The 24384-nt window shown below is 40.4% G+C and overlaps 2 protein-coding genes across 2 annotated transcripts in view; one reads left to right on the plus strand and one right to left on the minus strand.

The window, feature by feature from the left end:
• The window catches only part of LOC134226752 (DNA-directed RNA polymerase II subunit Rpb4), a 101357-nt gene that overhangs the window by 897 nt on the left and 76076 nt on the right, over positions 1 to 24384 (plus strand). The gene's annotated exons all lie outside the window — the stretch shown is intronic.
• On the minus strand, positions 31 to 9165 carry LOC134228146 (uridine-cytidine kinase-like 1). The gene is made up of 3 exons (XM_062709932.1): positions 8815 to 9165; positions 7195 to 7472; positions 31 to 63 (listed from the first exon to the last, which is right to left on the minus strand). Exons 1-3 carry the CDS (start codon positions 9113 to 9115, stop codon positions 31 to 33), a joined length of 612 nt encoding a protein of 203 aa, XP_062565916.1. The 5' UTR covers positions 9116 to 9165.

Here is a 24384-nt window from a genome sequence, read left to right on the forward strand (position 1 = left end):
TCCAGCGAAGCTTCCTATGAAATTGTTTCGTCATTTCGTCGTTTCGTTGCGATTGATTTCATGCTGAATACAAAGAATATTACTGAAATATTCAGATCACAGCTATTTTAAACTAAAAATCAAGCTCTATCTGGTAAAAGGGCGAATGTCGCAAGAGAGAATTCTCTTCGTCGACTTCCCCTCATTTGAATAAAAGTGACAAGCAGAGTATTTCTTTACAGTTTATCACCTCAGAATGCAAGTTCGCATTTTGATAAGAAAATTATGTTGAGCTTTTTAGTGGAATGTTTTCACTTGTCATAAAACGAGTTTATACAATCCCATTGAATTCCACCACTTAATTGTATCTTGACAGATACGTATTTCGACCTCAACAGTAAGGCCGTCTTCAGTGTCTCGTACTTGACTCGACTTCAGTCGCAGTGCAACAGATTGCATTCGACGCAGTATACTGCCCCATTGTTTCCTATTGAAAATTGGCCGATTTGGACTATAAGCCATTTTATAGAAAGCTCAAATGACAGGAGACCAAATACTAATATTTACATTTTACAAGGAACATTTGCGAAAATGAAATGAAATGATGATGATGATGACGAAATGATGATGGTTTACATGCAAATTTACCAAAACAAAGACCGAGCCGTCCACTCAAAATTTCGATCAGCTGTTCAAATCTGTCTCATAAAATGGCTTATGGGCTTGGAAGTTATGGCCAAAATACTTTTCCTCATAAAAAAGCGCTTATAAAAGTCTAGCTCACTTTTAATGCACTTACCCTAAACGGATTCCCTCACAACAGGCTGCATTCGACGCAGTATCTTGCTCCATTGTTTTCTATTGAAAATTGGACGGATCGGACTATGGGCTTGGTAGTTATGGCCAAAATACTTTTTCCCAGAAAAAAGCGCGTAAAAAAATCTAGCTCACTTTTAATGCACTTACCCTGAATCGATTTCCTCGCAACAGGTTGCATTCGTCGCAGAATCTTGTCTCATTATTTTCAATTGAAAATTGGCCCGATCGGACGATGGGCTCAGAAGTAATGCCCAAAATACAATTTTTTTACCGCACGAGAAAGGCATCATCACCGCTAGGTGGATTAATCTGGGTTTTTGCCTTTCTCGTACAACAAAGTTGTACCAGAAAGGCTTTCATTTCACTCCCAAAACGTACTTTTTATAGAGCGCTTGTAGACCCATAGTATTATATACCATTCGATTCAGCTCGACAAACTGAGCAAATGTCTGTCTGTCCGTGTGTGTGTCCGTGTGTGTGTGTGTGCGTATGTGTGCACATTGAAACATTAGCCAATTTTTCTAGTACTAAACCTGAATCGATTTTGCTACAACAAGTTGCATTCGATGGGGAATGTTTTCTTCTTGTTCACTATTGAGTTTCATAATGATGGCACTTCTCAAAAAATAGTAAATATTCAAAGAGTTATGAGACATCATTATTTCGTAACAAATAAGCTATCGATTTTCTAGGTTATGTTCTCCCAAGACACAATTTATTCGAAACCGGCACACTGACAGCATAGAATACACAGCTTACACGGAAGAAAAACTTCACAAAGAAACATAGAAACCCATTAATGAGTTAAAAAGTACCTATTTTAAGATTTCATGTATACACTGAAATTCTCGTTTATTTTTCAAAATGACCTAAGAAACATATTTTCATGAATGAATTTTAATATTGCGATCAACAGACCAATATGATAGCTTTTGATTGCAGTACACAAATTAATTCATGAAAAAAGGTGACATATGTTCTTTTAAAAGTTAAGCGTCATTTCTGCCATTTCTTTCCCCTATGGGCCGATGTGAGCAGTGAGAAGTGAAAAGTGAGACGTGAGAAGTGCGAAGTGAGGAGTGAAAAGTAAGAAGTAAGAAATGAAAAATGAGAAATGAAAAATCACCAGATGATCTGAAATGAAAACAAAAATGTTTTTCCAAATTTAATCTAGACTATCCTTTGAAAAGAGCTGAAATTTTTTGCTAATATTTTCAAATGGATATAATAGAAAAACGACGCATCCCACAAAAAGTGTTGTATGGGTGACCATCGCAAAATCAGTCAAACTTTCTAGTGAAAATATCGGAAACAATCCAAATTGAGCCCTACACTGAAAAAATGAGTTTAAAAATTTTAAAGTCGATTTGCGAAAAACGCCCTTTTTATTTAAATGAAATTTTGTCTCAAGATAAGTGATTATGTTCCTACCAACCGTCCATACATCGCAAGCTGGGCACTCTTAAGGAAAAAAGTTTTTCTAACAAAACTTTTCTTGTCGGAATTATTTTCAGTGTATTTTCATCTGAAATTAAACCAATGAAAGCCATCGTTATAGAACCCCAAGCAAATCTATTTTTATGATACATTGTCTAATTTAGTCACTAAATATAGTTTGTTTTTAAATTAAGAGTAATATTAAGAAGGGGTTTATATCTTCAAAAAAAATATTATATTCCATTATTAGGTTCTTTAGTTGCGACTAGCCACCCTATAACCAGAGACCGGCGGAGTGAAAAACTGTCGAAATGGCAACGTATGAAAATGCATGAAATCATGACAATGATACTGGCAGTACTTGAACTTTTTGCTTGCTTCTTATGGAAGCAAAAAGTAAACAAGTCGAAATGGAACCACTTTTGACGGTTCGATTGGAACCAAGATGGCGTCTTCGCCGATCTCTTATTCTAGTATTTCTAGTTGCGACCAGTTACGACCAAAACATTGTACTCTGCCTGACTGTACATGAATACTTAATATGAGTATATTATGTATACATATGTTAAATCCACCCCTTAAAGACACTGAAAAAATCAATTCCGTCAAGAAAAAGTTTTTGTAAGAATTTTTTTTTCCCTTCAAAGTGCCCAGCTTGCGATGTATGGACGGTTGGTAGGGAACTTAATCACCTATCTTGAGACAAAATTTCGTCCAAATCGAAAAGGGCGTTTTTTTGCAAATCGACTTTTAATTTTTTTAAATCGATTTTTTTTAGTGTAGGGTTCAATTTTGAGTTTTTCAAAAAGTTTTATTAGAAAGTTTGACTGATTTTGCGATAGTCACCCATACAACACTTTTTTGTAGTTCAATCAAAGGTAATTGCCTATTTCCGGGGATTAAACCACCCGACTTGGACGTTAATTTACAATGTTATGAAAACTCATATGTGAATATGTACGTTATGTGGAAGATATTGATTTGAAAAATGTATTGGAGGTAACCACTTTCCCTTCGATGGGACTCGAACCCATGACCCTACAGTACGCTAGACTGGTGCTTTAACCAACTAAGCTACGAAGGACCTCCGTCGGCCTTCGCAACCTAGCGGCTACTGAACGTATCTGAACTTTTTTGTAGGAAGGGTCGTTTTTCGATTATATCCATTTGAAAAAATCAGTAAAAACAAGTTTGACCCTTTTCAAAAGATAGTCTGAATCAAATTTGAAAAATGTTGGGGTTGTATACAAGATACGACCGCACGACGTAAACTACGTAAAACCAAATATAATACACTGAACCAAATATTCCGCTCTATATAGAAGATAAGAAACCATCCCACAACACTACTGCCCTGCTTTACCTGGGCACCTCCCACTCTATGAGGGAGTAGGGACTCCACTAGCGGCTGGGCCAGTTCAACCCAGTTCAATAATAGATAATACCCCAAAAGTAGGCAATTACCAAGGATTAGAACGCGCTGTATAGGAGTTGCATGATGCATGAAAGAACTAAAATTTTCAATAGTTTAGCGTTGATAATCAATAGTTTCAATACTACTGGCAAATTGGTGGAGAGTTTGCGAATCGATTGATATATAAATCTTTGAAATCCATCGAATGATAAAGGACCTGTTAATGTTACAAATCTTACATGATTTTGTGACGGTCCCCACTTTTGAAATTTTCATTTTACACCCTGTATCCGAGTCTTCCCCTTAGACGTAGTTTACGTCAAAAAAATAAGTATGCACTTTTCTTTTAACTGCACTTCTTAAATATTGACCAATAAATTTACAAAAAGTCAACTTAAACAATCAGAACACTTGCAAGTTCCCAAAAAGTTCTATTTGGGCTTTACGCATTTTATTACATTTCCCGCATAACTTTTCAAAAGGACCTAAGTAATTTTTTTTCCATGAATTCTCGCTTAACTTTTCAAAAGGACGTAAGTAACATTTTTTTTTCATGAATTAATTTGAATACTGCAATCAATAGCTTTCATGTTGTTCTGTTGATTGCAGTACTCAAATTAATTCATGAAAAAATGTTACTTAGGTCCTTTTGATAAATTATCTGAGATCTATAATACAACAGAAAGTCCATTGCTGATGAACGTTCATTTCGAACAATACACCGCAGATTGCTGGTTAATTTTTTTGACATATACTCTGTCTCGCTCAAACCAACAGCGAATAATCTAGCGACTACTTTAACGAACTATTTAAGGAACAGCTACTTTAACCGACCGTGTCCATTTAGCAAGTACGGTGTTGAACATAATCTTGAGATTAAAATAACACTTTAATAAAGTTTTAAAATAACTTAGCAAGTAACCGCACAATATTGAGTAAAACAAATTAAGGGTGTAGCATTTCTGCATGCGGTGAATGAATTTCGCACCGTGTATAACTGACAGCATGAATGTTTGTGTTGCTTCTTTCGTGCTTTATTGATGATGCTAACCTCTCAAGCAAAGTTTTCCAAAGCTTCAAATGTGGAACACGAAAACTAATGGACGAACACACACGCGCTAGAGACCCGAAGCCGATGACTTCATCCGCTCGCATCAACACAGCTGTAAAAGTTTCATCGTTGGAAATAAAAATCGCATACCTACGTACATGCTTTCTCGTGCGCTCGTTACGTTTGCTGCCATTTTGTTTCATGCTTTGGAAGGAAAGAAGAGGCGTGCAGTTAGCCACTGCTTTTTGGTTTGGGTGGTTTGGTTGGTTTGGGTGGAATGATGATGTAGTTTGGGCATATGGGTGATTTCATACACCTCCTTATTTCCATATTATGCGGCTTTTTCATTTATATTTATGTGAATTGTTGGTTTCATTTTCACAAATGTACTTGTACAATTATTACACAAAGGGATGCAAAATCAATGTATGACATACAACTATGTAGTATTATTGAACTTTAATATTACATTGGTGAAAAAACACTACGTGGGAATCAGGAAAGTTGGAAACATATCGAATTTTAATCCATATGTATTTTTCAAAACGCGCCGTTGCGCTAATCATTGTATTTACTATCGCTAATCATTGTACTATCGCACGATCGCATATTTGTAACATATGCATTTTTTCCTTTCTCGTACAACAAAGTTGATTGATATGATATATGATTGCTAAAAATTTACTAAAAAAACTTGATAGAAGGCCCGGAGACCCATAGTGTTATATACCGATCGACTCAGCTCAATGGTGACGTCTGTTATGTGTGTATGTATACAAATTTTGTAGGCACACTTTTTAGAACTTAGAATTATCCGATTTACTCGCAACAAGTTGCATTCGACGGGGAATTGTTTGCTATTGGAAATGGGCCCGATCATTGCTTTTCGGAATTATTGAAAAATCATTGTTTTTCCCCAAAGGTCCCCTTGAAAATTCAAAGAACAATTTTTTGAATGGTGGCAAGGCAAAAATATTAAAATGATCGAAAAAATGTGATCTATTCCCCCAAAGAGCTTTTTGACCTTTCTAATGTGATTTTTTCAATATATTTTATAATGCACGAGAAAGGCATCATCACTGCTAGGTGGATTAATCTGGGTTTTTTTTAATTCTAGATTAAGTTCAACACTGCGTTTTAGAATGAAGCGCAACTAATGTGTTCAACTTAATTTATAATTTAAAAAAAACCTCAATAAAGAATAAAAAAATCATTCTAAACACACAGATTTGGTCATTTATCGGTATGTACCGAATAAGGGCAATTTAATTTCTTATTATCAGTATGAAATTTAGGACGTGTAGGATGCTTTTTATGCAGGGGATTGGAAAGATGGCTAATTTGTCTACCCATAGTGTTGAGGCCCCCACACAATATATACGTTTGCGCACGTTTTGACAGTTTTCCCAAGGAAAAACGCAAACGTATCCACTGTGCGGAGCATTGTACGGAGCTCTGTACGGCTTGTGTATGTGCTGCGAATAGCTTTATTCGATTGTACAAGTGGGAGTGTTTCTCCATGGTAGCCCCAGAGTCTATTATATAATATTATATAATATATCATAGACTCTGGGTAGCCCCAGATGTTTATTTGCTGGTTAGGAAATTTAAGACCAGTAAAGAGTTAGTATTAGTGGGTCGGATGCGAGTATTATAAAAACAAAACTCAATCATATGTAAATTAAAATCGTCTATGAATGTTCGACGGCAATAAATAAACGAAATAGGCTTTGAGCTTGAGCTTGAGCTTGATTGACTGCTCGTAGTTTGCTACTCCATTATGACCAGATCTGCTGTTCTTGCACATGGAACCAACAGATGTTTGCTTGGGACTAGGCACACATCTTCAATGTACAAGTACTGGTGATCTCATTTGTTAGGTCATACTGGCGCCTGCCACGTCAGAATGCAAGTCAATATAGGGAAGGGGAGGAAATGATGATGCAATCACTCGCCCACTGCAAGCCGAATATACCTCTGCACTTGCCACGAGTTCATGCGGAATTTGTTGGAATTTCTGGGTTAGGTTGGAGAGGCAGAGGTTCGTCTTGGTTAACAAGCTGCCAATGTGATAGATAGGAGAAGGTAACTGATGGAATTTCTAATTGGATGTAGGAAACGAGCTCTATATTCATTTCCAATTCTAGCAGATTACTGATAGAATACTCAAGTTGAAGGTATAGGAATAGTAATGGAAACGGTATGGAAGTCCATTTCCAGTTCTAGCGATTGCTAGAACATGAGAAATAAAGAGAAAGATACAAAGTAGGAGAATGGAACGGACCTGGGATTGAACCCACGACCTCCTGCGTATGAGGCAGAAGCAGTAGCCATATGACTACCAAGCCCGCTAAACGAAATAGGCTTTGATTACAAAAATGCATACAATACTTATACATGGCAAAATAGACTTTTTGAGTTTTGATATCAATAAAAACAAAACATGTAAAGCATATTTGAAGCAAACGGGAGTAGTAGGTGTCAATTCACTTACCGTGTGTATCTCTCTTGAGTGAGTCACAAAATTATAAACTGGAACTTCAACCTTGCGGCCTTCTTTGAGGCGCTGCAGAACATCTTTCATCAGCTCAATATCGAACGCATCCGGATGATCAAAGTTATACTCATTGCGTATGGCCTGCTCGTGCTGTTTCTGATTGAGGATTTTGTAGAAGCAATCCATCGATAACAGTGTAACCCATGGAACATCCAAGCTCTCGATTATCTTTTGTGCAACGGTAGTTTTTCCTGAGGCGCTTCCACCACATATTCCTGCAAACGCATTATTAATTTATTAAATAGGTGGCTGGAAAATATATGGCAACGCTATTATCCCGAATGTCCGTTATCTCGAATTAGCTCTACCTTACTCACAATATAAGTTTATTTCAAAAAGAAAAAGGTTGCTTTAAAATTATGCGAACTCAGATTGATTCATCACCGGTAAGGGGTCGTACACTTATTACGTAAGCAATTTTTCTGGGTCTCAGAAAGTTTACTCCTAGTGTGCCGCTGTAAGCATTCTCAAAGTAGGCGATTAATGAATCGCCTGCTTTGAGCGTGCTTACAGCGGCACACTAGGAGTTAACTTTCTGAAATCAGTATGACGAAAGGCATCTAAGGATCGATTTCACAAAATTAAGATCCTTAATCGAAAAAATATTTGGTAGGCGTAGTAGCAGACACCATCCTTCATAACCGGTGCCAAATAGTTTTTCAAGAAAAGTTCCTCATTTTGAGAAAACCCGCGTTAGATGTCTTTCACCATACAAATTTTTGGCGGTTAACTCATGCTGGCTATTTGGGCATATACTATAGCGCCTGGATGTGGAAGCGGCGGGTAGAAAATCAGTCACTGCCAATAATGAATTATTGGCAGTGGCTGATTCTCTACCCGCCGCTGTCACATCCAAGCGCTATAGTATATGCGCAAAATAGCCAGCAAGAGTTAACCGCCAGAAATTTGTATGGCGAAAGACATCTAATGCGGGTTTTCTCAAAATAAGAAACTTTTCATGAAAAACTATTTGGTACCGATTATGTAGGAAGGTGTCCGCTACCATGCCTACCAAATATTTTTTTGATGAAAGTGCTTAATTTTGAGATATCGAACCTTAGATCCCTTTCGCCATCCTGATTTCAGAAAGTTAACTCCAAGTGTGCCGCTGTAAGCACGCTCAAAGCAGGCGATTCATTCATTATCAATGAATTTATTGGCAGTGGCTGATTTTTTACTAACCGCTTCCACATCCAGGCGCTATCGTATATGCGCAAAATAGCCAGCATGAGTTATCCACCAGAAATTTGTATGGCGAAAGACATCTATCGCGGGTTTTCTCAAAATTAGGAACTTTTCATGAAAAACTATTTGGTACCGGTTACGAAGGATGGTGTCCGCTACTACGCCTACCAATTTTTTTTTTCGATGAAGGTGTTAAATTTGGAGAAATCGAACCTTAGATGCCTTTCGCCATACTGATTTCAGAAAGTTAACTCCTAGTGTGCCGCTGTAAGCACGCACGCGATTCATTTAAAAGTAAGTTCACGTGTGAGTGTTGATCAACCTCTATTTAAAAAAACAGATTAATGCTAAATTAATTAAACAAAAACTTACCTATTACGAAAGGTTCAACTTGTTGACCGGCACAATTGTACCACGGGGGTCTGCCTGCTGTATAAATTGTCCGATTATTGGACCTTATTATCGCTTCATTCGAGTTGATTGTATTCTGATTAACCGATGTGGTTCGCTGGCGGCGAGGTTTTGGTGACCGGATCTGAGAGCCAGACGAATTCGAACGGTTTGATTTGGCAGGAACAGTTGTTGGCGACGCCGGGCAACATTCGGTCATCACTTCTCCAGACTTCGGAATATCGCACTCTATCATTCCGGTAGGCGTGAACGGATCTTCCATCGATTCCTTCTGTTCGGTTGAGTCGCTATTGGGAATAAAGCACGATTATCAGCTTTCATAAAAATCATGTATTGCGCAAAAGGAAGCAAAACACGTGTTCGCGTCCGCGAAATTATTATATCGAGGAACAGGTTTGCCATAGTTATATTAACATTTGTTTAAAGTTAATTAGAGTCTGTTCAAATATTCCGTAACGGGAAAAACGTTGTTTTCAAGAACCTCTCACCCCCTCGTAACAAACTGTAACAATTTCCACAACAATCCCCGTTACTATGCGTAGTTCGTATAATTTGAAGGACGATAAAATTATGTATTGTATAATAGCTAGAATGTCGGGGAAGAACTCGGTCAACATGTTTCTCGACAGCGATCCTTGAGGTGCATGAAGCAATGTACGCAGTGAGCAACTTGGATCAATTTAGTGGAAAATAAATAGCGTAAAATACTTTGTTACCAAAATGCAGCTATGGACCAAGCTGAATGAAGAGGGGCTGACCATTTACCATTTCCAAATCGCAATCCCACGCTTGCAAATTTGAAAGGATTCATCACGCTTGAGTTTTCCATACTATCGCATCGTTTCACTCGCTCCAGGGTAACTATTGAGCATTACGCTCCCACAAGGCGTACACAAGTGTACGCCTGCTGCTCCCCATGCACCACCTGTGCACAAAAGACATACTGGCACAGACTGGCACCACAAGTGCCCCAACACTCACTCACCCGAGCCATGAGACTGCTAACAGGACAGTGACCAGATACCTTGCAGGAGACACTCTAAGTAGCCAGTTACAACCAAGGCCGTCCTCGATCAGTGTGGTGATCCTCACATCCTGCAACAGGGTGTCACCACTTGTCTGCCAAGCCAGACGCGACTCTAGAGGCACCAAAGAAGGTCTGTGTAACCCCACCATTCCTGAAAGTCCGATCCTTTCCACGCATTCTGTCACAGATTGAGAGTTGACGTGAAGTCAATGTCAACTTCTCTCCACGAACAGCCTAGATAGCCGTGTGGTGTCGGCAGCTGGTTATCTGGCTAAGAATAACATTACGGATTGCCTGTTCCAGTGGTAAAAGTCATACATTTAACCCCTAATTCTCGGTGTGATGCGGCTTTATGCTTACCGTGCCTACGAATGAATGGTTAGGGGGGTCTTATAAGAACCTAACTGCAAATGGAGCCTGTGCAGCACCAGGGCCCTCTTCACAGTATTTAGCCCTCGCTGCGCTAACCGGAGCTACGGCGTAGTTGACTTTTTGCTTCTACGAGATAATCGGCTACTCTTATTCAATCTCAACGTGAGGTTAAATAAGAGTGGGGTTATGAATATGTGTTTTACTTAGTTTTCAACAAATTGTCACCTAGATGGATTCGCATTATGCGTTTTGCCTTTCTCGTACAACAAAGTTGTACCTGAAAGGCTTTCATTTCACTCCCAAAACGTACTTTTTATAGAGCGCTTGTAGACCCATAGTATTATATACCATTCGATTCAGCTCGACAAACTGAGCAAATGTCTGTCTGTCCGTGTGTGTGTCCGTGTGTGTGTGTGTGCGTATGTGTGTGCACATTGAAACATTAGCCAATTTTTCTAGTACTAAACCTGAATCGATTTTGCTACAACAAGTTGCATTCGATGGGGAATGTTTTCTTCTTGTTCACTATTGAGTTTCATAATGATGGCACTTCTCTTAAAAATAGTAAATATTCAAAGAGTTATGAGACATCATTATTTCGTAACAAATAAGCTATCGATTTTCTAGGTTATGTTCTCCCAAGACACAATTTATTCGAAACCGGCACACTGACAGCATAGAATACACAGCTTACACGGAAGAAAAACTTCACAAAGAAACATAGAAACCCATTAATGAGTTAAAAAGTACCTATTTTAAGATTTCATGTATACACTGAAAATTCTCGTTTATTTTTTCAAAATGACCTAAGAAACATATTTTCATGAATGAATTTTAATATTGCGATCAACAGACCAATATGATAGCTTTTGATTGCAGTACACAAATTAATTCATGAAAAAAAGGTGACATATGTTCTTTTTAAAAGTTAAGCGTCATTTCTGCCATTTCTTTCCCCTATGGGCCGATGTGAGCAGTGAGAAGTGAAAAGTGAGACGTGAGAAGTGCGAAGTGAGGAGTAAAAAGTAAGAAGTAAGAAATGAAAAATGAGAAATGAAAAATCACCAGATGATCTGAAATGAAAACAAAAATGTTTTTCCAAATTTAATCTAGACTATCCTTTGAAAAGAGCTGAAATTTTTTTGCTAATATTTTCAAATGGATATAATAGAAAAACGACGCATCCCACAAAAAAGTGTTGTATGGGTGACCATCGCAAAATCAGTCAAACTTTCTAGTGAAAATATCGGAAACAATCCAAATTGAGCCCTACACTGAAAAAAATGAGTTTAAAAATTTTAAAGTCGATTTGCGAAAAAACGCCCTTTTTATTTAAATGAAATTTTGTCTCAAGATAAGTGATTATGTTCCCTACCAACCGTCCATACATCGCAAGCTGGGCACTCTTAAGGAAAAAAAAGTTTTTCTAACAAAAACTTTTTCTTGTCGGAATTATTTTCAGTGTATTTTCATCTGAAATTAAACCAATGAAAGCCATCGTTATAGAACCCCAAGCAAATCTATTTTTATGATACATTGTCTAATTTAGTCACTAAATATAGTTTGTTTTAAATTAAGAGTAATATTAAGAAGGGGTTTATATCTTCAAAAAATATTATATTCTATTATTAGGTTCTTTAGTTGCGACTAGCCACCCTATAACCAGAGACCGGCGGAGTGAAAAACTGTCGAAATGGCAACGTATGAAAATGCATGAAATCATGACAATGATACTGGCAGTACTTGAACTTTTGCTTGCTTCTTATGGAAGCAAAAGTAAACAAGTCGAAATGGAACCACTTTTGACGGTTCGATTGGAACCAAGATGGCGTCTTCGCCGATCTCTTATTCTAGTATTTCTAGTTGCGACCAGTTACGACCAAAACATTATACTCTGCCTGACTGTACATGAATACTTAATATGAGTATATTATGTATACATATGTTAAATCCACCCTTAAAGACACTGAAAAAATCAATTCCGTCAAGAAAAGTTTTTGTAAGAAATTTTTTTCCCTTCAAAGTGCCCAGCTTGCGATGTATGGACGGTTGGTAGGGAACATAATCACCTATCTTGAGACAAAATTTCGTCCAAATCGAAAAGGGCGTTTTTTGCAAATCGACTTTTAATTTTTTAAATCGATTTTTTTAGTGTAGGGTTCAATTTTGAGTTTTCAAAAGTTTTATTAGAAAGTTTGACTGATTTTGCGATAGTCACCCATACAACACTTTTTGTAGTTCAATCAAAGGTAATTGCCTATTTCGTGATTAAACCACCCGACTTGAACATTAATTTACAAAGTTATGAAAACTCATATGTGAAAATGTACGTTATGTGGAAGATTGTATTGTATTGTATTGGAGGTAACCACTTTCCCTTCGATGGGACTCGAACCCATGACCCTACAGTACGCTAGACTGGTGCTTTAACCAACTAAGCTACGAAGGACCTCCGTCGGCCTTCGCAACCTAGCGGCTACTGAACGTATCTGAACTTTTTTGTAGGAAGGGTCGTTTTTCGATTATATCCATTTGAAAAAATCAGTAAAAACAAGTTTGACCCTTTTCAAAAGATAGTCTGAATCAAATTTGAAAAATGTTGGGGTTGTATACAAGATACGACCGCACGACGTAAACTACGTAAAACCAAATATAATACACTGAACCAAATATTCCGCTCTATATAGTTAAGAAGAAACCATCCCATATCACTACTACCCTGCTTTACCTGGGCATCTCCCACTCTATGAGGGAGTAGGGACTCCACTAGCGGCTGGGCCAGTTCAACCCAGTTCAATAATAGATAATACCCCAAAAGTAGGCAATTACCAAGGATTAGAACGCGCTGTATAGGAGTTGCATGATGCATGAAAGAACTAAAATTTTCAATAGTTTAGCGTTGATAATCAATAGTTTCAATACTACTGGCAAATTGGTGGAGAGTTTGCGAATCGATTGATATATAAATCTTTGAAATCCATCGAATGATAAAGGACCTGTTAATGTTACAAATCTTACATGATTTTGTGACGGTCCCCACTTTTGAAATTTTCATTTTACACCCTGTATCCGAGTCTTCCCCTTAGACGTAGTTTACGTCAAAAAAATAAGTATGCACTTTTCTTTTAACTGCACTTCTTAAATATTGACCAATAAATTTACAAAAAGTCAACTTAAACAATCAGAACACTTGCAAGTTCCCAAAAAGTTCTATTTGGGCTTTACGCATTTTATTACATTTCCCGCATAACTTTTCAAAAGGACCTAAGTAAATTTTTTCCATGAATTCTCGCTTAACTTTTCAAAAGGACGTAAGTAACATTTTTTTTATGAATTAATTTGAATACTGCAATCAATAGCTTTCATGTTGTTCTGTTGATTGCAGTACTTAAATTAATTCATGAAAAAATGTTACTTAGGTCCTTTGATAAATTATGCGAGATCTATAGTACAACAGAAAGTCCATTGCTGATAAACGTTCATTTCGAACAATACACCGCAGATTGCTGGTTAATTTTTTTTGACATATACTCTGTCTCGCTCAAACCAACAGCGAATAATCTAGCGACTACTTTAACGAACTATTTAAGGAACAGCTACTTTAACCGACCGTGTCCATTTAGCAAGTGTTGAACATACGGTGTTGAACATAATCTGGAGATTAAAATAACACTTTAATAAAGTTTAAAAAAAAACTTAGCAAGTAACCGCACAATATTGAGTAAAACAAATTAAGGGTGTAGCATTTCTGCATGCGGTGAGTGAATTTCGCTGACAGCATGAATGTTTGTGTTGCTTCTTTCGTGCTTTATTGATGATGCTAACCTCTCAAGCAAAGTTTTCCAAAGCTTCAAATGTGGAACACGAAAACTAATGGACGAACACACACGCGCTAGAGACCCGAAGCCGATGACTTCATCCGCTCGCATCAACACAGCTGTAAAAGTTTCATCGTTGGAAATAAAAATCGCATACCTACGTACATGCTTTCTCGTGCGCTCGTTACGTTTGCTGCCATTTTGTTTCATGCTTTGGAAGGAAAGAAGAGGCGTGCAGTTAGCCACTGCTTTTTGGTTTGGGTGGTTTGGTTGGTTTGGGTGGAATGATGATGTAGTTTGGGCATATGGGTGATTTCATACACCTCCTTATTTCCATATTATGCGGCTTTTTTCATTTATATTTATGTGAATTGTTGGTTTCATTTTCACAAATGTACTTGTACAATTATTACACAAAGGGATGCAAAATCAATGTATGACATACAACTATGTAGTATTATTGAACTTTAATATTACATTGGTGAAAAAACACTACGTGGGAATCAGGAAAGTTGGAAACATATCGAATTTTAATCCATATGTATTTTTCAAAACGCGCCGTTGCGCTAATCATTGTATTTACTATCGCTAATCATTGTACTATCGCACGATCGCATATTTGTAACATATGCATTTTTTCCTTTCTCGTACAACAAAGTTGTACCGAAAGGCTATATGATTGCTAAAAAAAACTTGATAGAAGGCCCGGAGACCCATAGTGTTATATACCGATCGACTCAGCTCGACAAACTGAGGTGACGTCTGTTTTTTTTGTGTATGTGTACAAATTTTGTAGGCACACTTTTTAGAACTTAGAATTATCCGATTTACTCGCAACAAGTTGCATTCGACGGGGAATTGTTTGCTATTGGAAATGGGCCCGATCATTGCTTTTCGGAATTATTGAAAAATCATTGTTTTTCCCCAAAGGTCCCCTTGAAAATTCAAAGAACTTTTTTTTTTAATGTTGGCAAGGCAAAAATATGAAAAATGATCGAAAAAATGTGATCTATTCCCCCAAAGAGCTTTTTTGACCTTTCTAATGTGATTTTTTCAATATATTTTATAATGCACGAGAAAGGCATCATCACTGCTAGGTGGATTAATCTGGGTTTTTTCTAACACCTTGTAAACAAGCTCTGTGAGCTGTCAAAATAAGTGAAGTTAAGTTAGAGTTTGCATTGGTCTATTGGCGCTTTGTTGTTGCATGAAGAAGAAGAAGCAGAAAGATGATAATCGAAAAAATATCCACGGCAAACCATACGAAGAACAGCCGCCTGCAATTCTGACCTTGGAATAGGCATTTTTTGATAGGAGCAACTTTTGTCTTGGCTGCAATTGAGGTCTCCAAGCAGATTTTACCAACACTAGTAAAGTGCCCAATAGTGGATAGATGACTTTTTTTTAAATTCTATAAAAAATAAACACGAGTGTCCATTATAGGAATATTTTGGGGGGTCCATAATAGGGAAGAAGAATGTCCGGAAACGAAACATGAAAATCAAATGAAGTGTCGACTATTCGCTTTGACGCAGCCGCGCTGTTGCCATCTAGCGGCGACGGACGTGTGTGTGAAATCACTGTTTTTCAACATGGTGAAGTATAGGAAGTATATTTTAAAATGCTTTTAAAATGTTATTAACAGTGATATGTTGAAAACTTTTAAATACGTATAGTTAGAAATTTGAAAAACTACATGTTAGGCTCCTCATCTACACATGTTTTTTTAATCAAAATAATTCAACTTTCGTGTTACCTATATGAAAGTAAATTAAATTTCTAACCCAAAAAAGTGAACAATTTTAGGCTAAAATGTGTTTTAACGCTTTAATAAGCATTTCAAAATTGACGTCCTATATCCCTTGCTGGGTGAAATAAAAAAGCATCAGCCGGCCCCCATTTTGTTTTCTCGCTTTCGTCAGGGCCAATTAGGGTCTCGCCGACATTTCTCACCAACACGAACGCAGGTTGGTGGTTGCAAACAATCCCATTTGATTTTGCCGTGACAGCTGCTCGTGGTTGCAAACAAACCGAGTAAAAGTGTGAGTGAAACGTGCGTGTACGTACACGATCGCTGAAAGCCTAATGCTACGTTTAGACAAGGCAAGTGAATTGAGCAAGTCGCTTGAATCGAACGCGAACTGAACGTGTAAACACCTTAATTCAATTCACTTGAACGAAAAGAAAGTTCAACTTTTGGCAAGTCAATTGAATTCAATTAAGTTGTTCAATTCACTTGCCCTGTCAAAACGTAGCATAATAGGGAACCAATTTCCTATTATGGACCCCCAGGGGGTCTACTATAGGGCGAATTCAGTCAGACTTCAAAATGTTAATTTCAACGAATAACGTCATGTATTTAAGTGTTTTATGTATGGATCGTGAAGAGGGAATGCAGAACTTGTTATAAGATATCAAGCAGAATTAATATGTTGAAAATTTCTACTATTTAATAGGGATCCTATAAGGAGAGATATGCGAATACTTTTCCAGACTATTTAGCACCGCTTTGCCTGATTTTCTCAAAATTGCACGCGGCGAACCCTTCATGAAAGGTGCCGCCGCACTTTCTGCACTCCGTTTACTTGATTCTTATGGGTGAATAGCATTGCGGTGTATCGTTTGGCGCGGCCGTACCTTTCGATAGTCATTCGCCGCGTAAAGTTTTGTGCAAGTACCCATTTGGGAACATTACAAACGCCGCGCAGTGTATCATATTCAGAAAATCTGACAATAGCAAACGCTTCCAGCACTTGCCGCAGCGCAAAATGTTGAAGCTTGTATATGACTTTGCATTTGATAACAATTTGGTATATGTTTGTCTGTCCACTAAAGACCCCCGCACATAGGATACGTTTGCGTTGCGTTTGACACATTTCCCATGGGAAAACTGTCAAACGCAACGCAAACGTATGCTATGTGCGGGGCTCTTAACAGTATTTGAATAAGCATTATCACTAAAACAAAAGTGCTATACAAATAGACGATACACGATACATAAACTAGATTACTTCTACTCGCGAAAGTAAAACAAATTGTTTATTAAATGAAACTTTTCTTAAAATCTATCTCAATACCTCTCAACCTCGTCTCAATCTGCAACAATAACAACGTTCATGTGGCTCACGTTTTGACAGTGTCGATGACGGTTGAGTGTGTGCGTGTTTTGTATCTGTACGTTATACCGCTATTTGATTCGTATTAGTTCAAGAAAAAATTGAGTTTTTCTTCAGCTACGGCCATGCCGGCTAATCAGTGAAAATATTGAAGAAAAGTTTGACGAAAAAAGTATTGTCAATATATGCCTCATGTGGGGTCTGCTAAAGGTGCAGTCCAATCGGGTTGTACGTAAAGGTGACGTAGGACTACGTAGCTATTCGAAATTGATAATGATTTGTGTCGTTTCATTAACATTGAGCAAACTGCTCGGAGGCCAACTGAATCAAGAAGTCGAATAGTTGTTCCCAGTTTGATGGACTTTGAGTCTCTAATTGTGGCATTAACATGACTCATCGGCCGCTGAAGCCACTCGACTGGCTTTCAGTCGGGGACATCACAATCCTTACTTTGTCACGTACGCTAAATATATTTGCGTTTGGTTTCACGCCACTTCTGATTCTGCTTACTTGATACTTGATGGGCTACAGCCGAATGGAGTATCCTTCTCCGCTGGACTCGATCCTGGGCCAATCGCTTCCAGTAGCCCTGAACATTGAGCGCCCTCAGGTCCTCTTCAACTGCAAAAAGCCATCGTGTACGCGGCCTTCCACGGAGCCTGCGGCCTCTTCCGGGTTCTCTACTAAATATTATCTTCGCTTGACGTTCTTCCGGCATATAAACAATGACCAGCGCACCGTAGTCTGCCGTGTTGAATAAGCTTAATAATATCAAGCCCTTTATACACCTGGTACAATTCGTGATTCATGCGGCGCCGCCAGATACCGTTCTCCTGTTTACCGCCGAGTATTGTCCGCAGCACCTTACGCTCAAACACTCCGAAAGCTCTCCGATCAGCCTCCTTTAACGTCTATGTTTCATGGCCATATAAAGCCACCGGAAGAATCAGAGTAGTATACAGCGCGAGTTTTGTTTTTGTTTGCGGACTACGGTACTTAAGCTGGTTACGAAGTCCGTAATAAGCCCTATTTGCAGCTGCAATACGCCTTTTCACCTCGTGGGTAACATCATTATCGCACGTCACTAATGTTCCAAGATACACAAATTCTTCTACCACTTCAAACTTTTCACCATCCAGCACCATTTCGCTACCACCACTGACGGCAGGTGCAATCAACACAGTAGAATGACGTGGGAGGAATTCGGATGACGATCGAGGAACTACAGAAAACTCGCGAGAATTACTTTCTACGAATACTTTATTAAAAGTAATAAAAACTATCACGACGGCGATACGTTCTTCTGGTGGTTAGAAAACTTTACATTTTACGCTATTCATTATTGTTTACGTTACTGTCCGAGAGTAGCTGGCGCAATCAATATACTATACGTACAGAAGGTACGCACAAAACAGGGATGGGTAACAGCGCAAGATACATAGAAAAGGAGGTACACATTGCACCGTTCCACACTCCTCCTCGATGTGGAATCTCCTCACTGGTCTTCTGCAAGTCCGAGCATCAAACAAAACTCCAGGTGCTTTTGAGGACCCAGAGGCTTCGTCATAATGTCAGCTGTCATACAGTCGGTCGAACAATACTGAAGCGCAATTTCCTTTTTCGTACACAACTCCTGCACGAACCGCTCACGAGTATCAATGTGCTTGGAGCGTCTGCTGGTTCTCTCTGTACGCCAAGCACCCCTGGTTGTCTTCCATTACTATAGTCGGTTGCTCCTGTTTTTCACCAAGGCCGTGAAGCAACTGTCGCAAACATAGCGCTTCTTGGCATGTTTCACTAAGCGCGACGTACTCGGCCTCCACACACCATTCCAGATGTGGAGCGACGGCTTTCGGCATCACCGGCCCAATCGGCATCGGAGAACCCAATCAGCGGACGATCAACTGCTCCGTTCAGTTTCAGCTGGTAGCACTTTGTTCGCTTCAGGAAACGCAGCACGCGCTTTGCTGCCGTCCAATCTACATCACAAGGCGAACTGAATCTTCTTCCCAAAATCGCAGCCGAAGCCGCAATGTCTGGCCTTGCTACGACAGCAAGATAGAGCAGACCACCTACAAGACTACGATAGTTTGTTGGATTATCGTACGGTTTCCCAAAATCTACCAACTTCAAATAACCAGGATCCATGGGAGATTTAGCAGGTTTAGCGTCGTCCATTCCGTGCATTTTCAGCAATCTGTCAATGTAGTTACTTAAACCGATCTTGAACGCTTTATCTTCACGCTTCACTTCAAACCCCAGGAAATTCCGTACTTCACCGAGATCGGTCAGGTTGAACTCTATATTCAGGCACTCTAGAAGCAGATCTTCCACATACACCAACAACAAAATTCTTTCTTTGCCGCATTCTCGAGTATAGAGACAGGGATCTGCCTCAGCTGCCTTGAACCCAGTTTTCACCAGCACTTCATGGAGGCTTTTATTCCAGCAGTGGGCCGACTGCCGCAATCCATAGATGTTCCGTTGGAGTCGGCAAACAAGATGTTGCTTATCAGATTTTACGAATCCGGGCGCCTGCCGCATGTAGACTTCTTCCTCGAGGATCCCTTGCAGGTAAGTTGTCTTAATATCCAGATGCCGGACCACCATATCATGCTTAGCTGCTACCGTCAGGAATGCTCGAAATGTTGCTTGACTTGTAACAGGAGCGAACACTTCTCCAACGTCGACTCCGAAACGTTGCGCGTACCCTTGCGCTACCAGTCTAGCCTTGTATTTCACTATACGGTTCTCTTCATTTTTCTTTGCTTTAAAAACCCATTTCGATCCTAACACTTTCCGCCCCTCGGGCAATTTCACTAACTTCCACGTTCCGTTAATACGATGCGCCTCCAACTCTTCTTTCATGGCTTCTCGCCACACGGGGACTGCTAGGGCTTCCTTTACACTAAACGGTTCTTCCATTGCGCACTCCACAACGCCTGCAACATAATCCAGCTGATAGTCGTCCAAATGCTTTGGTCGTGTCCCTTGGTTTGAACGCTCTGATCTACGCACAGTTGAACTCGCACCTTGATCTCCATCGTCAGCTTCATAAAAGTCTTCCGGTGCAGATTCGCTCTCCTCATCCGGGTCTTCATCTAGTTCCTCCTTCAGCGGCAGCAGCTTAATATCATCTTCTGGCTTCTTACTTGTTCCCGGAATCGTTACTTCTACCGATGATGTACCATTCCCCCGCTCAATGAAACGGGCATCACGGCTTATTGTCACCTGATCCGTTTCTAGATCTACGAATCGGTAACCCTTCTGCTCTATCGCGTATCCGATAAACGTCAGTTTGGTGGCTTTTCCACTTTCCCGAGTATAGAGACAGGGATCCGCCTCTGCTGCCTTGAATCCGGTTTTTACCAGCACGTCATGAAGCCTTTTATTCCAGCAGCGGGCCGACTGCCGCAATCTATAGATGCTCCGCTGGAGTTGTCAAACAAGATTTTGCTTGTCAGCTTCTACGAATCCGGGTGGCTGCCGCATATAGACCTCTTCCTCGAGGATCCCGTGCAGGTAAGCTGTCTTAATATCCAGATGCCGGACCACCATATCATGCTTAGCTGCTACCGTCAGGAATGCTCGAAATGTTGCTTGACTTGTAACAGGAGCGAACACTTCTCCAACGTCGACTCCGAAACGTTGCGCGTACCCTTGCGCTACCAGTCTAGCCTTGTATTTCACTATACGGTTCTCTTCATGTTCTTTGCTTTAAAACCCATTTCGATCCTAACACTTTCCGCCCTCGGGCAATTTCACTAACTTCCACGTTCCGTTAATACGATGCGCCTCCAACTCTTCTTTCATGGCTTCTCGCCACACGGGGACTGCTAGGGCTTCCTTTACACTAAACGGTTCTTCCATTGCGCACTCCGCAACGCCTGCAACATAATCCAGCTGATAGTCGTCCAAATGCTTTGGTCGTCTCCCTTGGTTTGAACGCTCTGATCTACGCACAGTTGAACTCGCACCTTGATCTCCATCGTCAGCTTCATAAAAGTCTTCCGGTGCAGATTCGCTCTCCTCATCCGGGTCTTCATCTAGTTCCTCCTTCAGCGGCAGCAGCTTAATATCATCTTCTGGCTTCCTACTTGTTCCCGGAATCGTTACTTCTACCGATGATGTACCATTCCCCCGCTTAATGAAACGGGCATCACGGCTTATTGTCACCTGATCCGTTTCTAGATCTACGAATCGGTAACCCTTCTGCTCTATCGCGTATCCGATAAACGTCAGTTTGGTGGCTTTGCTGTCTAGTTTCTTTCGTTTCGTGGCTGGAACGTGGACGTACGCTTGGCTTCCAAAAATCCGGAGATGACTCAAATCCGGTTTCCGTCCCCACCATATTTGATGCGGCGTTGTCTGGATCGATCTAGATGGTAGCCTATTTTGGAGATAAGTAGCAGTGAGCATCGCTTCACCCCAAAAACGTTTTTCCAAACCCGCGTCCACTAGCATGCACGTCGCCATTTCGGTAAGGGATCTGTTTTTACGTTCAGCTACGCCGTTTTGTTGGGGAGAGTAGGGGGTGGTGAAGTGGGGTTGAATACCCTCCGCTTTATAGAATGCTCGAAGTTCTATATTATTAAGTTCTCCCCCTCCATCGGAGCGCACAACACGAGGTTTACGCCCGAATATGTTGCTAACCCAACGCACGTAGTCCCTGATGTTACCGGCTGCTTCATTTTTGTTCTTTAGCAGGTACGTAATTGTGAACCGGCTGTAATTATTACATCATTACCGCTTGGAGTTGCGTTCTCCATCGGACCACACAAATCGGTGTGGACAATGTCTAACACCCGTAGCGACTTGCGGTCAACAACCGGTGGAAATGGAAGTCTAGACGACTTACCTTCCATACAGCATTCGCACACCACGCGCAGTCCACAGTCACTCACTTCGATTCCAGTTGCCAGTTTTTCCTTCAAAATACGCTCCGCTGCAGCCCCATCGCGGTGCCCGAGCCGCCGGTGCCACTGGTGTTGGTAGTTTGATTTGTGCCCTCCTTCTGACGCAGCCATCGACGCTTCCGTTATTCGCAAGTAGTACAACCCGCCTTGTCGAATTCCCGTTGCCACTACCGTATCTTCTTCGTTGACAATGTCACAACCACTTTGGTCAAAGTTCAGTTTTTCTGTGCCAACTGTGAAACACTAATCAAGTTCGTTGAAAGTTCGGGTACGAATTTCACTGTTTTCATATCGATTCTAGATACTTTTCCGGATCCGTCAAAACCATGGAGCACTCCTGAACCTTCACCCTTAATTTGAGTCTTTTTCCCATCAGCCAACGTGATACAACCACCAGCAAATTCTCGCAACGAACAGAAGAAAGATTTATCGTTGCACATGTGCGCACTGGCACCACTATCAATAAGCCAGCTCGTCGAACATTCCTCCCCGACAACAAACGCTACACCTCTGACGTCACTCTGCGCCGTTTTGGCCTTCGGATGGCCGCTTGACTCGTGTCGATAGGAGCTGCCGTCCTTTTGTACCGACAAATACTTTCGGCAATGCCGCTTAATGTGCCCCCTCTTCTTGCAATAGTGGCAAGCGCGCCCTTCCTTGTCAGGCTTGCCATCACTATTTCGCATATCCGACCGCATCGCTTTCTCCACCCTTGAAACGCCACCCTTTCGCTCTAATTGTCGACTGTACTCATCCACCAGCTTCGATTTTACAACATCCAGCGATATATCGTCATCCGAACGGCTATCGAGTGCCGTAACTAAACCATCGAAGGAAGCAGGAAGGCTCCGAAGCAGCATACAAATCTTCGTATCCTTATCTAACTTCATTCCTGCAGCATCTAGTCGATCGAAAATGTTGTCAAACTCTTGAAGGTGTTTTTCGACATCACCATTATCACACAAATTAATCGAGCATATCTTCTTCAGCAGCGATACGCGAATCGAACGGGTAGTCTTTTGGTGGTAACTTTTGAGCGCATTGTATGCATCTTTCGCATGCACACAGTTCCGCACTAGCGAGAGCTGACTGTCATCCAGTAACAGAATCATGGTCGCTTTTGCCTTCCGATCCTCACTTTTCCACATCGCGGATCTGTTCACTTCCTGTGGGACATCTTCTTCAATGACGTGCCACAAATCTTCGCGCGCTAGCAGCATCTCTAGACGCACCTTCCAAGTTTGCCAGTTGGTTCCGTTCAACTTGGGAATGGCAAATTTCGCGTCGGCCATGATTCACTTGTTTAGTTCATACACAATGCACTTGCAATCGAAATGATTCTTCTCGTAATCCAATCCGTTCCAACCTGGTCCCATAACCTGACGGCAGGTGCAATCAACACAGTAGAATGACGTGGGAGGAATTCAGATGACGATCGAGGAACTACAGAAAACTTGCGAGAATTACTTTCTACGAATACTTTATTAAAAGTAATAAAAACTATCACGACGGCGAAACGTTCTTCTGGTGGTTAGAAAACTTTACATTTTACGCTATTCATTATTGTTTACGTTTTTACTGTCCGAGAGTAGCTGGCGCAATCAATATACTATACGTACAGAAGGTACGCACAAAACAGGGATGGGTAACAGCGCAAGATACATAGAAAAGGAGGTACACATTGCACCGTTCCACAACCACCACTAATGAACCCACGTTGATTGCCAGCGACCATATATATACTTCTTTTTGCTGGTATTGATCGTGAGTCCAATCCTCGCTGTCTCCCTCTTAAAAGGCACAAAAGCCTCTTCCACGGCACGGCGATCAATCCCGATAATATCGACATCGTCCGCAAGTCCCAGGAGCATATGCGATCTTGTGATAATGGTACCGCTTCTTTGCACACCAGCTCTCCTAATCGCTTCCTCGAACGCTATATTGAACAGTAGATTCGAGAGTGCATCACCCTGCTTCAATCCATCTAAGGTAACAAATGACGTCGACAACAACGACAAATGACATCCGCAACCCTTACACTTGATTTCGATCCGTCCAACGTTTTACGAATCAGCCATATCAGTTTCGCCGGAAAACCATGTTCAAGCATAATTTGCCATAATTCATTCCGTTTAACTGAATCGTACGCCGCCTTGAAAACCATAAACAGATGATGTTTCTGCAAGTTGTACTCCCGGAATTTATCAAGGATTTGTCGCAGGGTAAACATTTGATCCGTCGTTGATCGGCCCTCACGAAAACTTGCTTGGTATTCACCGACG

This window comes from Armigeres subalbatus, chromosome 3, assembly GCF_024139115.2.
Source record: "Armigeres subalbatus isolate Guangzhou_Male chromosome 3, GZ_Asu_2, whole genome shotgun sequence".
NCBI lineage: Eukaryota > Metazoa > Arthropoda > Insecta > Diptera > Culicidae > Armigeres > Armigeres subalbatus.

Bases quoted from the DNA above. Each gene is read 5' to 3' on its own strand.
- LOC134228146 (XM_062709932.1), bottom strand. From the start codon at position 9,115: ATGGAAGATCCGTTCACGCCTACCGGAATGATAGAGTGCGATATTCCG. The intron at 7,473-8,814 runs GTAAGTTTTTGT...ATGCGTTTGCAG, and splicing joins AGTTGAACCTTTCGTAATAG to GAATATGTGGTGGAAGCGCC. The intron at 64-7,194 runs GTAAGTGAATTG...CTTTGTATTCAG, and splicing joins ACTCAAGAGAGATACACACG to CATGAAATCAATCGCAACGA.